The sequence below is a fragment of the Tupaia chinensis genome, unplaced genomic scaffold (assembly GCF_000334495.1).
Source record: "Tupaia chinensis unplaced genomic scaffold, TupChi_1.0 Scaffold000022_1, whole genome shotgun sequence".
NCBI lineage: Eukaryota > Metazoa > Chordata > Mammalia > Scandentia > Tupaiidae > Tupaia > Tupaia belangeri.
This window is the reverse complement of record NW_006159452.1, coordinates 2,712,952-2,727,927: the sequence shown is the minus strand read 5'-3', so window position 1 is coordinate 2,727,927 and position 14,976 is coordinate 2,712,952. Positions and strand designations below refer to the sequence as shown.

The 14,976-nt window shown below is 33.1% G+C and overlaps 1 protein-coding gene across 1 annotated transcript in view; it reads left to right on the top strand.

Moving 5' to 3' along the window:
• GRIK2 (glutamate ionotropic receptor kainate type subunit 2) overlaps positions 1–14,976 on the top strand; it is a 775,369-nt gene that overhangs the window by 469,248 nt on the left and 291,145 nt on the right. The window contains exon 10 of the mRNA XM_006140134.1: positions 13,657–13,770. Coding sequence (XP_006140196.1) covers positions 13,657–13,770 — 114 coding nt within the window. The remainder of the gene's footprint in view (positions 1–13,656; positions 13,771–14,976) is intronic.

Below are 14,976 nucleotides of genomic sequence, written 5' to 3'. Positions count from 1 at the left end.
AGGAATGGGAAAAATGGGGAAAAGACCAAAGAGGCCATTCCTGACTTTGTCTACCTCATGCAATAAGAGGCCAACTTCCTTGTTTAAGAGCCTGGGATTGAATGTTGAAGAATAGGAAATGAAAAATAGCATATGTGGGTTTCCCAGCTTGAATTCTGTCAGTTCAAAGACCATACTGTGTATTTTATTGTCCTTTAAAAATATGTTTGGAGTCTGTTTCTTGCCATTTCCATTACCACAATCATAGGTAGGGTAACTTTAACCTGGAAAACTACATTGGAGTCCCCACTAGCCTCTCCATTTTATTAAGAATTTACAATCCATTCCCCAAACCACAGGAGCCAGACAGATTTTTTTCATGATAATTGATTCATTCATTACTATTTAAACCCTTCCACATATTCACATTGTATTTAAACATGACTTACAAAGCATTAGCTATGTCTTATCACCCTCTCAGATATTTTCTTTGCTCCAGCTACTCTGGCATTTTCTTATTTCCTCACATTAACAAAGTTTCTGTTACTTTGGCAATAGTGTTTTCCCAGCCTAGAATACCCATTTCTATCCACTTTGTCTGGTGAACACTTAATTCACCCTGAGGGGCTCATGTTAAATATTACCTCTTTACATAAACCTCCCCTAAGTCTCTAATCAAATTTATTTCCCACAGTGCTCTCTATTTATTTCTCAATGGCTCTTATCAAAATGCATACTTACATGGTCATGTTGTGTACTCTTTAAAAAACGGGCTATCTCCCTAGCTAGAATACAAGTCCTATTAGGTAGAAAAAAGTATTTCCTCATTCTCACCATTACATACTAAGGCCAAGTAAACTGTCTAGCACATAGTATATCCTCAAGAAATACTTACTGACTATTAAATGAATGAAGGATCATTACAACAATCACAAGAGCTGCTTCACATAGCTTACTCAAGTGTCTTATGTAGAACTATTTCCTACAGTATAGTTTGTCATTTTTTTCAAGCTTTGCTCCATATCTTTGGAGTGGGAGGAGAGAGTCAATAGTTAAAGTGTCAATGGACTGAAGTGGGGTTAAGGATTTAGAGTGCAGGAGGAGAGGCTGAAGTCTGAACATAAAAGGATGCATGTTGCAACAGTGGCAAATGTGCCCTCCTAAAGAGTGCAATTTAAAACTTGCTGAGTCTCCAATATTACATCAAAGAGTAAAAATTATTCTTATAAATGTTCCCCTTTTTCTCTTATTGTAAGTTTATTGTATAAAAATAAACAAATCCAAATAAGAACAAATAGAGGTTACTTTTTTAATGCCACAGGGTGCATGAGAGAGTGAGAGAGAAACACTTCCCACTGGGTTCCAGTCCACAATCTCTTTTTTCTCTGTTCTTCCATCCAGTCAGGATCCTGAACATGTACACACAAGCCTGGCATATTTGTTGAGTCACCAGGGCTGGTATTCAAACGGTGGCTGGCTATATGATACTTGGCTGCCTCTGCAGAGTGTTTAACCACTGTGCTGCATTTTGGCCCAAAACAAGCAATTGTTCAGAGTTACTTTAGGAAAGGAGCTAGCCCTTGCTTGCACTAAGAAGACGTTCAAATGTAGGCAAAGGAGTGGAGAAGTTTTATAGTAGAATGTAGAGAAGGCCTTAGATGTGTTCTGATTGGAGATTACTGACATGAAGAAACTGGAGGGATACAACTAGAACAAGAACAATTTGGATGATGGGTTTCAAGAGTATATTTGACGTTTTGTGGTTGATCTTGAGTCAGAGGAGTGGCAAAAAAATATAAAAGCCAGCAGTTGAAGAAAAAATTCTAGTCATTCTGGGCTGATTACTTCAGTGGTATGGTTTGGCTTTCTAGAATGTTTGCTCTAGAGGTTTTAGGTCAAAATTCTATTGCCCTACATTGACAAATGTCCATCTGTATATTCGGTCTGTTGATGAAATTACTAAAGTCATGTGAAAGGAGGAGGAATAGCAAAAACAATAAGGATGAAAATATTGACTGAAGAGAAAATTTACAAATTTTTTTATAACTGATAATCTTTTTTAAAGCATATGCATCCAGAAAGTGATTTATCATTGGAAATGGTTTAGTCTAACTTACTTAGTTCTCTGAAGCTTAGCTATGTTATTCGGAAAGACCAGCTTTAGAAAACACATGACTAATGGCATAATATTTTACAGAAATATTCAGAAGGCTCTTAGAATATAACTTCAAAAGAATTCAGTTTACAGCAAAAGGGTTGGAAGGATTTTACACAAAATAGGTTTGGATTGAGCTGATGACCCTACGTGATAATGGTGCATTTCCATTGCCAAAAAGAGCTACCTAGAGGCCATTTTGGGAAAAAGAACCACTTAAATTTATTGAAATTTTCTTCCTTCTGTAAGAAAATATAATGCAATACTAAAATCACTTAATCCTGCCACATAACTGAATTTTCATACAGAACGTCCTGGTAATCACAATGTACTGTGTGTGTTTTGAAGGAAAAAAAAGTCATTCACTATTATACTTTCTTGGTGGTTCAAATGGATTTGTCCAGGTAGAAGTATAAACTAAAATTATTCTTGTGTATTCTCCTATTTTTTTCTCTAGCATCAAATTTGTTATTCTGGCTATTTTATTGGTATTCTCTTGAATATGATAGTTATGTTAAAATATACATTGGAAAATAAAATTCCTCTTGTTCTCAATAGAAAAGACACAATAAAACCTTATTAAAATTGGGCCAGCAGGCGGTGTGGTAGTTAGGGCATTGAATTACTGTATGACTGGCTGTGTTTTGAACCCCAGACTCAGTGGCTTGAAAATCATACCTGACACGTGTGAATGCTTGCCCAAATCCCAAGAGGAAAATGAAGGAAATGGGGAAATGGGTTGTGGCATAGTCATCCCTTCTGGGGATATAATTTCTCAAATCCCTCTCTCTGTCTCTCCAGTGAGTAAATAATGCTCTATTGCAAAATCTAAAAATAAAAAAAAAATAAAAAATAAAATAAAATTGGCTTTGTGGAGCCAGTCAACTGTGTGGTGGTTGAGCTGTTGGATCCCACATAGCCAACCATGTGGTTTGAGATTTGAGTTTTGGACAGACAAGCCATGCCCAAAGTCTAGAAAGGAGAAATGGAGACTAAGGGATTGAAGTGTGACCATCCCTAATGGGCGATGTTCTCTCACATTCCCTCTGTCTCATTTTACTTCTTTCTGTCTCTTTCCAGTGAGTGCACATGCTAGCAAACTAAAAATCGTCTTTGTGTATTAACTTATACTAATTTTGAGAAAAAGATGGAGCTACTAAATTTATCTGGCCAGGGTGTGTTAAGGGACCCAAAGTGTTCAGGAATAGGAAAAATCACACAGTGTGTTTGCCTCAGTGTTTTTTATAATAAAATGAGTATAATAAATAAATTATTAACTTGTATCCTTGGGAAAATCTTGGTAAAAAGAAGTTGGTACAAAAATGTATCACATGGATTATATAATTGTCAGTTTGTGTAAAGTTAAAATTTTATAAATTGTTATTTATTGCATAAATATTTATGAATATTTTATAACTTATATAAATATAAAAATATGTAAGGACAGCTGGTATCCTGGTGGTAGGTGACTGGATCCCACATGGCTGAGTGGTTTGAATCCTGAACCTTGCACCTCAAAAAACATATGGGGTGCATGTGTGTGTACCCAAAGTCCCAACAGGAGAATGAAAGAGAAAGGATTTCAGTGTGCCTATCCACCCTGAGGTGGGGTGCTTGCTCACTCTCCACCTCACTCATTCTCGCTCTTGTTGTCTCTCTCCAACAAATACCTGTGCCTTATGGCAAATTTAAAAAAAGAATGTATAATATTAATTATAATATTTATAAATAATTTAATGCAATATAGTCTATATTTGGAACCTTTAAAAGTTTGTATTTGTCATATTTCACTTTCAAGTGAAGCTTCATTTTAACTTTCAACACCTGTACTTTCTGAATAGTCACTGCTTGCATCAGTAATCAGTGTACTTCTCACTGCAAACTCAAATATTTACATAATATATTGAGAGGGTGGAAATTAGCAATAAAATTTTGTCTGAGTTTACAGGCATATATGTTCCAGAATCAAAGCATGTTTCAAAGTGCTTTCTGAAGATTTTTTTTACACTATGTTTTTAAAGAAATCATAGTAATTTATATAGACATATTTATTATTGACGATTATCTTGCCTATAGAATACTGTACTCATTAACCTCCAATGAAAAGGTATCTTAATGGAATTTACATGTATCTAAATCTAAAAGTCCACTTAGATAGGTGAGAGCTATTTCTTTGGTGGACTTCTTTTTTTCTTTTCTTTTTTTGTAGAGTTTTTCACTATAGGGTGTGTGTGCTCGCCGAACGGACAGAGACAGAGAGACAGAAAGCAAGAAATCACCCCCCAGGGGGGATGGCCATGCCGCAATCCCTTCTCCTCCATTCTTCTTTCGGGATCTAGGGCACGCACACGCGCCTGGCGTGAGTTTAAGCCACCGGGTTTGGGATGCGAACCGTGGTCGACTACGTGGGAGTCCAGCAACATAGCCATTATGCTAACTGCTGGTCCCTCTTTGGTGGATTTCTATATCTCTGATACATAGCCATTTTTATCTTCCTCTTTTTGATGGCATTTGGAACATACATTACTGTCCCCATGGCAACAATGACCCCCAACTTCCCCAGGAACTGAGATTTCTTTTGTCTCTCTCTAGTAAAGCATAATAATAATTATGCTGACTACTAATCTTTAAGTCAGTCAGAAGTGTTGTTTTTTTGCTTCATAAAAAAAATACATCTGAGAAAGGATCCAAGCCTAGTTTCTTTCTTTGTGATGTTAACTGTTTAATTTGTCTAACTCTTACATAGAATTGCTATTATTATTATTATTATTTTTGAAGAGAGAGCTTTCTGATAAAGGTTAATTGGACTCACTAGAGAGAGAGTAAGCAAGAAATCACCCCCTAGGGAAATGGCCATGCTGCAATTCCCTTCTCCTCCTGGCATTTGGGGCACACATACACGTATGCCCAGCATGAGTTTCAAGCCACCCAGGTCTGGGACTCAAATAGCAGTTGTCCATGTGGGAGTCCAGTGCCTTAACCACTATGTCACCTGCCAGCCCTACAGAATTATTATATGCCCTGTTTCAGAATTGTACTGGTGTTTTGTTGTGTGTATCAGAATCTTATTGCTATTATTTTACTTAATAAGTGAAAAATCGTACGATGGAAAATATTTTTAAAAACTATTTATAGATAATATTAAGGCTTAGAAATCAATAGGGTTGATTAAGGGCACAGATTTCTTGTTTTGATCCGCAACATCCCTAATTTCATTTTACCAGAGAATACCTAATATTGTGTTCTTTCCTTGCAACTATGGAATTTGAATTAAAACCTATATGCTACATAAAATTGTAATGCATTGATTTGATTTCAAACCACATCACATAGGAAATTTTTACCCTGGGAAAAATTATTCTTAAATGAGGGCCAGTAGGTGTCATGGTAGCTAAAGCAGTGGACTTCCACATAGCTGAATGCAGCTTGATATCCGGACATGGAGGCTTGCTTTCTCACTTTCCCCCTCTCTCTCTCTCTCTCTCTCTCTCTCTGTATCTCTCTTTGTTTAAATTCAAAAATAATAATAAATAAAATAAATAATTCTTTAAAAATTCTTAAATGAATGTTATTATATCAACATATTTGGGAACATTGAATTCACTGATTCAATTTTATTTTAAAAAAGTCAACATTACCACATGTCTCTTGACTCTTCAGTTAAGTTTAGGGCTAAATTTTCCCTAGCCAGAAATAAAATTCTAAATATGTTAAGATTACTCTTCCTTTGTATGATATGATTATATTCTTATTGATTTATTGTCTTTATATTAGCAATGTATTTCTCAAATGATGAAATCTTTTGAAACTGGAAGATAGATAGTTCCAGGAAACTAATCACTAAGGTTTTTTTTTTTTTTTTGTACTGTCTTTGTAGGCCAGTTAACTTACATATGAAGGTAATGCAGTTCCTAGGCAATTCTCATGGACAGACAGCATGTAAGCATCATTATGAAATATTTGTTTGTCTTTGAGAGATAAGAAAACAATACTATTGAACTTTAATGTCAAGGATTATGAAATAATAATAATGCAAGTAACTATCTCTACTTTTTATTTACACATTCAACATTTGAAGCAGTGAAATAAGTGAGGGGAAAAAAAAATCTTAAATTTTCCATCAAAAGTTAGAAAGAAAATAACTGTGTTGAAAAAGATCTCTGCACCCACTATTCATGTACCATGGCCTGAGAAACCTGTGCTTGCAAATTATCCAGAAAAAAATGGATATATTAGTTAGTAGAAAAATGAACATCGACCAATCTATATTCAGTCAATCAGAGGGAAAATTCATCTCTTCAGTGCACATGTTTATTAAAAAATATTTTCTTGCATTTTCCATTTCTTAATATTCTGAATTAATATTTCGGGGGGACCATTTCTTGTAAAAAATTCCTTTTAGAATCAGATTGGTTCAAGGAAAACTATAATTTGTAAGTCATGTGGTTAGAGACAACTCAACTCAATAATTTTGTTTTTATCAAACTTATTCAATAATGGAGACTTCACATTGGGCTAAGATCATCTGAAACATGATGGAGTATGGTTTCTATTATATCAAATAGGCTTTCTTTGGAGAGGATCATATGTACCCTTTGCTCAAGACTAATATATTGGGCTGACATGAAATAAAAACAGTGTATAATCAAATAATTGCTTTTTCTTTTTCTCTTTTATTTTGTTATATAATAGAAAAGCTATATTCCATTTTGGTTTTAAATTCTATCAGAATCTCACTGATATTTTGTTAGGAAATGTCAGAAAAAAATAAATAGGGCTAAGAGAATTCTGGTAGTTTTTATTGTGCTAAATTTTTTTTAAGTGATGAATTTGAATTATTTCTTAACTTTTAATAAGCCTGATTTCATTTAGAACTAATATTTTTAAACCTAACTGAAATATTTATTATGTTCCCACTTAAGAAAGTTTCTGATATAGTTGTCAGATAGATTATTCCTACAAATTCCGCAGAGAATAATAAACATGTCCTACTAATCCTGCTTACATGAAACAGAACTGACATGTACTTTCAGGAGAAATTATGAGATGCTAATTAAAGATGAGATAAACAGTTACATAGCTCAGAAAAGGACACAGAAACATTCTTTGAATATAATGGTTTACAAAATGAAATTGATACTGAGAAAGCTGTCAACAACAAAAATATAAACTAATTAATAAGACAAATAACTTTAAAATCATTGTGAGAATTAATTTTTTTCTACACAGAAAAAGTAAAACAAAGAAACCAAAGAAAAAAACAGTTGCCAATAATTATATGAAGAATTTAAAAATTCTTGATAAATAATAAAATATATTTTTAGATACTTATAATATTTAAAAACATAAAATATAGATTAGAAAATAATGCAAATACATAGTAAACACATGCAGCAGAATACAAATATGAAATATAATGTGGAGATAAAACTTGCACAAAACATAAAGAACAACATACGAATAACAAAACATGGGAAAGAAAATTTGTAAACCTAAAACAATAGACATGATATATGTCCAATATTTGACAGAGAAATGAAGGAAAAGATTGGAAAGTCAACCTAAAAAAGTCTGAAAGTTTTTAATGACATAGTAATTCACTCACATATTCTGCTCATTCATTCAATAAATATTCATTGAAAATTTATTATCTATAATTCAAAGTTTGGTGACATGCTTCCTTTTCTCAAGCTACTTAGAATTTAACACAAGAGGATAAGATAAATAAAAATGAAATATAATTTTAGTTCAAAGCAATGCATAAATGGCGTTTTTGAGATGAGGAAAATAAAACATTTATTTCTTCGTATAACCAGTATATTCAAAGCTCTCACATGTGAAGTCTCTAGGATGTTCTATATTCAAAGGCCTTCAGATAAAAAGATGAATAAGCCAAAGTCTCTCCCCCATAGGAGATTCAAGTTTTAACTAGAAATCCATAAGAAAATAATTAAAATGTAATGTGATACTGAACTGAAAGTATACATAAGTTATTCTATATGAAAAAAACAAAGACCAAGGCCATCCATTGCCACACAAAGGCAGAATTGCTTGACTTAGGTTTTGAAGCAGTAATCAAGACAGCATGTATCAAGTAGTAAAAGAGGAAAAAGTGTTTTATATAAAGAATATAACATGTATAGAAGACATGACAACATGAATAATTCAGGAAAACTTTAAGATGCAATAAAATCCACCTTCAGAAAATGGAGAAAGGCATTATTCTTTTGACAAATATAACTTAAAAATAACATTTTTCTCTCCATTGATATAAATATATTTATAGACAAAACCAATATATGCATGAATTATAAGAGACACATTGCACAAGTGGTTATATATACATGATATACACATTCATTTATAAATAGACATATAGCATGCATCTATATATACTCATATAAATACACACACACACACATATATGTATATATATCAAGAGATATTGGGTTGTTTGAAAAGTCATGATGCATTTTTGCATAGAAAAACATAGAAAAATACATCATGACTTTTCTGACAACCTAATGTGTTCAGATTGACATTTAAGAGTTCCAAATAGAGGGTTCTGAAAAAGCTTTAAAGAAAAGTATTTAAGAACAACAAAAAAAAGTTATTTGGCTACTCTATTTTAAATACTAAATATTAGAAAAAAATAAAAGGACTTGCAGAATTCCGAAGGAAGAAGGTTTTAACACAATATGTCTTATTGAGGCAAGTTTATATATATATGTATATATACACACACACACATATATATGTATACACACACACGTCTATGTAAAAAATTATATATATACATGTAATTTCAAGTCTGCAAACAGATAAAAGTATGTCATATAGTTATCCTTCATAAGTAAATTGTCTTTTATAAAACAATACTAAATAAAAAATAAACTAACTTTCCTCACTGAAGAAGAAATTATGACTAGAAATCCTAATGAATATCAAAAAGATTAAACTCACAGAAAGACAGTTTTCAATAATTTTTTTTTGTGTGTGTGTGTTTTGCTGTATGGTACGTGTGCTTGCTGGAGAGAGAGAAAGAGAGAGAGAGAGAAAAAGTAAGAAATCACCCCAGGGAGAAGGGCCACACTGCACCCCCTTCTCCTCTATTCTCCACTCGAGGTTTTGGGCACACATGCCGATCATATTTTCCAAGCTACCTGTCTGGACTAGAACTGAATAGTGGGTCATGTGGATGCAGCCATCACAACCAACACTTTGCTTGACTGGCCCATGAATAATGTTTTAAAAATTATATCAAAATTTACATTTTTTTTCTTGATGGGAGATGACTTATACAAAGCAAAATAAACAAATAGCCAGATAGTGTTCACAATCCCAGATTAAAATAACTAAAACTGTGACTTAGTATCTGCGGAATGGATCAAGAGTGGTGAATTTTCCTAGAGTTGATTTTATTTTAATTTTTATGGCTCAATTATAGAATGTGATTGTGAAGTTTAAACAGAAGTGGCAATACCCATAAGTAGATATAAATTTATGTTATCTCCCAAATCACCATAGGACAAACTGTCTATCAAAAATGCCTAGTGTGGGGGGCAAAATCAGTGTAGCCAGACAATATGAAAAGAGGTAGGCTAAATGTAAGATTCCAATGGGAGAAAAAGTTATTTAAAAAAATCCACAGATGAGCTGTGTATAAAGAAATCTGTAAGAGACTGGAAGATGGCATGTGGTTAAGGGCACTGGACTCCCACATGGCTGATTACGGTTCAAGTCCCAGACCTGGCAACTTGCTTTCTCGCTTTCTCTCCCTCTCTCTCTCACACCCTGTCCCTCTCTGGTCAAATTAAAATAAATACATAAAGTTTAATCAAATAATTCTTTTAAAAAAGAAATACATAAATGAAAAATATGTTAAAGTAAAAAATGTACCTAGTGATTTATCAGCAAGAGCAAATGCACAGATAATGAAAATATGAGCTTAATTGATAATAGATATTGGAAGATTAGGTGAAAAGAATTAATTATAATAAAACGTTATTTTACATCAATAAAACACTATCTAAAAATTAAGACATAGCAGTAATAAACCTCTCTAAAATCACCTAATTATGTAAGTTAAACATTTAAAAATAAAAGATGAATTCTTAGAAAGATAGTTCTCTTAGGGAAACTGCCATGACTAAAAGGGGAAAAAGAGTAACAAGTAAAACAATAATTGTGGAAAGCTATTTGGTAACAGACTAACAGTCTTAGCAGCTCATATTATTTGTGTTCAGTAATTCTAATTCTAGGAATCTATTTTTAAAATAATAAAATTTTTGGACAAACACTTATAAATAAGTGTGTTTACTAAAACCTTAATAATAAAATACTTAAAACATATGTATAATATATATGATTTCTATCTAAAATAAATTACAGTTCCAGAAATAGAAGGAACAAATAAAAGATTGTCCTGAATTACTCCTTGGTTCTTTTATTCCCCTTTTGTTTATCATAGAGTGCTTGTGTTCATATTGAAAAAGTGAGACTGGGAAGGATCAGCAGATGGCATGATTGTTACATTGCTGGATTTCCATGTTGACCACAGTTCAGGTCCAGACCTAATAGCTCAAAACTCATGCCAGGTGTGTGTGCGTGCATGCCCAAAATCCTAAGAGGAGAATGGACAAGACCGGGTTTCAGTGTGACCATCTCCCTTGGGGGGTGATTTCTCACTTTCTGTCTCTCTGTCTGTCTCTCTTTCTTTGGAGAACACATGTGCCCTATAGCAACAATCTCTCTCAATAAATAAATAAATAAATAAATAAATAAATAAATAAAAAGTGAGACTGGAAGAGAATGCTGCAGGATCAGGATGTTTCACAATCCATCTTTTCCAGTTCCCCTGTCCAAAGTGTATTAGCCTGTTCAGACCTGGGGTTTTGAACCACAGTTGCCATGTTAAATTTGGCTTCCCTTAGCAGTGTCTTGTTCTGTGGTTCTTATCAGTAAAACAAAACAAAATCACTAATAACAGTTTCCTCGATAGATTGAGAATACGCCATATTTTGAATAATACAGTCTACAATCTAGGAATCTCTTCTAGGAATATATAAATTTTATTTGATTTAAAAGTGTAAAGCCATAGGAAATTATGATCCATACAATTATACCTATGCCAGAATTCCTGTGACCAAATGGTACTAGAAAAGCAACTGACACAGAATGAAAATACTTAAGTATGTTTAGATGATGAGTGAATATTTAGCTAAATTATTATTGATAAAAGTAATTATGATAAGTGGCATGAAGTGAAATGAGAAATACTTTGTATTAGTAACTTGGTTAAAAATTGAAAACTTGTTGGTTAAACTTGAGGATGACATCAGGTAGACAGACGACAGTAGGCAAATAATGTTTGGCATTGCTTTGGTTGGTAGAATTATAGGTATGAATAATATAGCTATTTAGTCGATAGTGAAAAAAATAAGAATAGCTCCAGGGGAACAAATATATGATAGGTATTTATTATAGACCAGGCATTGGAAGTATCAGTCACTCCAAACACAACTACAGATTTGTTTTGCTTAGCAAGAGTGTTTTCATGTGTTTTGAATTTGAAATGCTTTAATTAGGTCAGCAGACATTCTAGTGTTTATGCCCTCTACCCCAACCTACCCAAGTTCTTGGCAGGTTCTCTATCAGCCCTAGTTGTGTTTTGCTGGGAATTTAAAAAACAAAAACAAAAAAACAACAAAGGCACCTGCTTTGGGAACATGCAGCCCCAAGGTGCAGAGCTCTGTGAGGATGACAGGAGATTGAGATTGTGGCCCCTACTGGTTCCTCTGCCTTGAAATTTTGTAAAACTTACAAAATGTTTACCTCTCCTTGGAAATGTTTCCTACTGGCTTATGCCTCATTATTTCACACATTGATGTTGCCTAACTGACCCCAGAAATCTTTTATTATTGACCCATTATTGAATTGGAATAAGACTCTGTCTTTGTGACACTGTGGTCATTATATTCTGACATGAAGAAGTTTAATTGGCCTGTAGGCAATTTAGTTTGGAAAGAATGCTGAGTCAATTTTCCCCCCATGCTGAAATGTTTGACTTTTTTCATTTAGTGGAACAAAGCATCAAAAATATACTAACAGGAAAATTAACTCTATGGGAGAAAAATTATGAGTTTTTTTTTTTCTTTTTAGGCATCAATTTTGAATTCCTCTTATAGTTAAATGCACACTATTAGAATGACATGTTTATTCTTATGAATAATAGAAAGTACTAATATTTCTACATTATGTTTCCTCAGTTAAAAGGAAATAAATGTTTTAAGAAGATACTGAGGAAATTATGCAAATAAAAAATGGTCAGACGGTAAAATATAAAGAAAATAAAAAGATCTTATTATTTATATGTGTAAGGTTACACTGATGAGACCCTGTTAATATATTTAGATACTATATTAATAAATAATATCTGCTAAATACATGTCATTTAAAAGTGATTTTATTTATACTGCAAGGTTTATTTTAAAGATAAACTCATAGTAATCCTTCCTTTTAGGAAAATAGTTGAATGGTTGACTAGGGAAATATAGATGACAAAAAATATAGATGACAAATTTCATTCGTATTTAGTAATCCTTAGATTGCCATTCAATTATTGGTAATTTGAGAGAGTGAGGAAAAATAAACTACTGACTTAATTTCTTCTTTTGCCTCTGTTCTCCCTTATGGTGACCACTGTTACATGATAGTGTGATAGTGTAGATGTCAATATCACCCAACCTATGAATTCTGTAGCATGCTATTTTTATATTTGTCTTCCAGAAGCTTGGCTATGCCATCGCATAGACTGTGTTCAGTAGGTATAAAACGTCTGAAAACTCAGAGTAGATGGTTTAATCTATCAGAAGGTACTAGTTAGATTACGATTCATATTTAATAAAGTACAGAGAGTATTGGAATACTTATCTGGATGAGATAACTATAATCTCCTTTCCTGGGACTATCTTAAAAGCTGCAAAGGTGTATTTTTAAAAGCTCCAGAGATAATCATAGATATGGCGTTGCATTATTGGGGGTTGTATAGCATACTAGCCAATGCCTACCTTAAGCTTGCTTTTACCTATAAATTTATCCTGGATTCCCAGGTTTTACTATGTCTTTTAGCTTAGTCTGTATAATATGACATTCTATCTTTATAATGAGAGGATGAAATAGATCCATTACAGTAAAAGATATAAGCTATTAATGATTTCTAGCTAGCTATCAAGGGATCATCAAATGTGGTTTATCTTGGTGAATAAAAGTTTCAATGGAAAATTAAGTTCCCACACTGACTGTAGAGGTGCAGTGGATCATTTTGTTCTTTAATGTCACACTTCACTGGTCACACTTCACAGAGCAGTGAATCATGCTTAAAACAAGCAGCCTTTACTTTAACGACAGCAGATAATGCAGCAGAGGTGAATAATAAGTGTTAGCAGCCTTAACTTTCTCTTGCAGTACTCTCTCCCAGGTGCCTGATGGACAATTTACAAAGTACATATGCTATTTTATAGATTGGAACTTGGGATCCAGCCAGTGGCCTGAATATGACAGAAAGTCAAAAGGGAAAGCCAGCCAACATCACAGATTCCTTATCCAATCGTTCTTTGATTGTTACCACCATTTTGGTAAGTATTTGTTTTTCCATTATTTTTAGGCAAATGTAGATAAAAATGGAAGTGGATAGAGAAGGACATTGAAATTGGAACAGTAATGAACAGAATGTAATGTATTTTATAGTTATTTAGCAATTACAGTATATCCGATGAGTCAATGTTAATTCAGTCTTCAATGATGTAAATTATATTAATGTTTGGGCTGTTTATGTTGATTAATAATATGACTTCATGTATTCCTGGAAATCTTTATATTCTACAAAATTAGTTACTGGTGAAGAAATGTCAATGTCAAGATTTGAAATATATGGGGATATGGAGCTATATAAATGTAGTTAACTGAGGAGTCAAACATGAACTTTGCTTCTGCTTTTGTTTTCTACAAATATGTTTCAGGGGGTATGACATTTATTTTTCAGAATTTTCTTCTATTACAGTATGTTTTTAAACTTGCTTTCAATTTTGTTCTTTTACTCTTGGAGAATTATTTTTACTTTACTAATTTACCTAATGGAATCAAATAGCAAACACTTTAAAAAGCCAGAAATACTTTTACCACCAATGGAATTAAATTAATATTATTAAGTTTACCCCTCCTGTAATTATAAATTTTAATTAGAGCACACAGTACAGTTCACTTCTGCCTACTATTCCATTGCAAAATGAAATATTAATTTTAGGTTAAGTAAGAAGCTCTTATTTCATTGGTACTTTCTACCTGTGAAACAGACTTATTGATGCCTGTTTTTATGTCTCCCCACATAGTCAGTAAAAAAGTGAAATTTATACCCAGAACAAACCACCACAAATGTTGAGCATTTATACATTTTCTAAATGTGATTTATAGTGGTAAATCAAGCCAGGGGAAACTAATACTTTTGTTCCGTAGTAGCAACAATGGATATCAGATTCATAGGCTTGCCAAAATTACCTAGTTTGGGTTAAAGTTTTTAATAATGATGTTAAGTTGGTGATCATGAAATGACAGCAGTGGAAGCTCATGAGATTTTTTTAAAGTTGCTTCGTTCCTAAGAATGTCTGTGAATTTTGTTCACTTTGTGTCACATCCAAACTTCCAAGGCTTCTTTAACTTATGTATATCCCTTTCTTTTTAAAGATAGCTCCTATACCCACCAACCCAGCCCTACTCTTCAGTCAAATGTTCACCTAGAATACCAAGACATCTTATTTCTTGCCCATCTGCCAGTATGTCCTGGA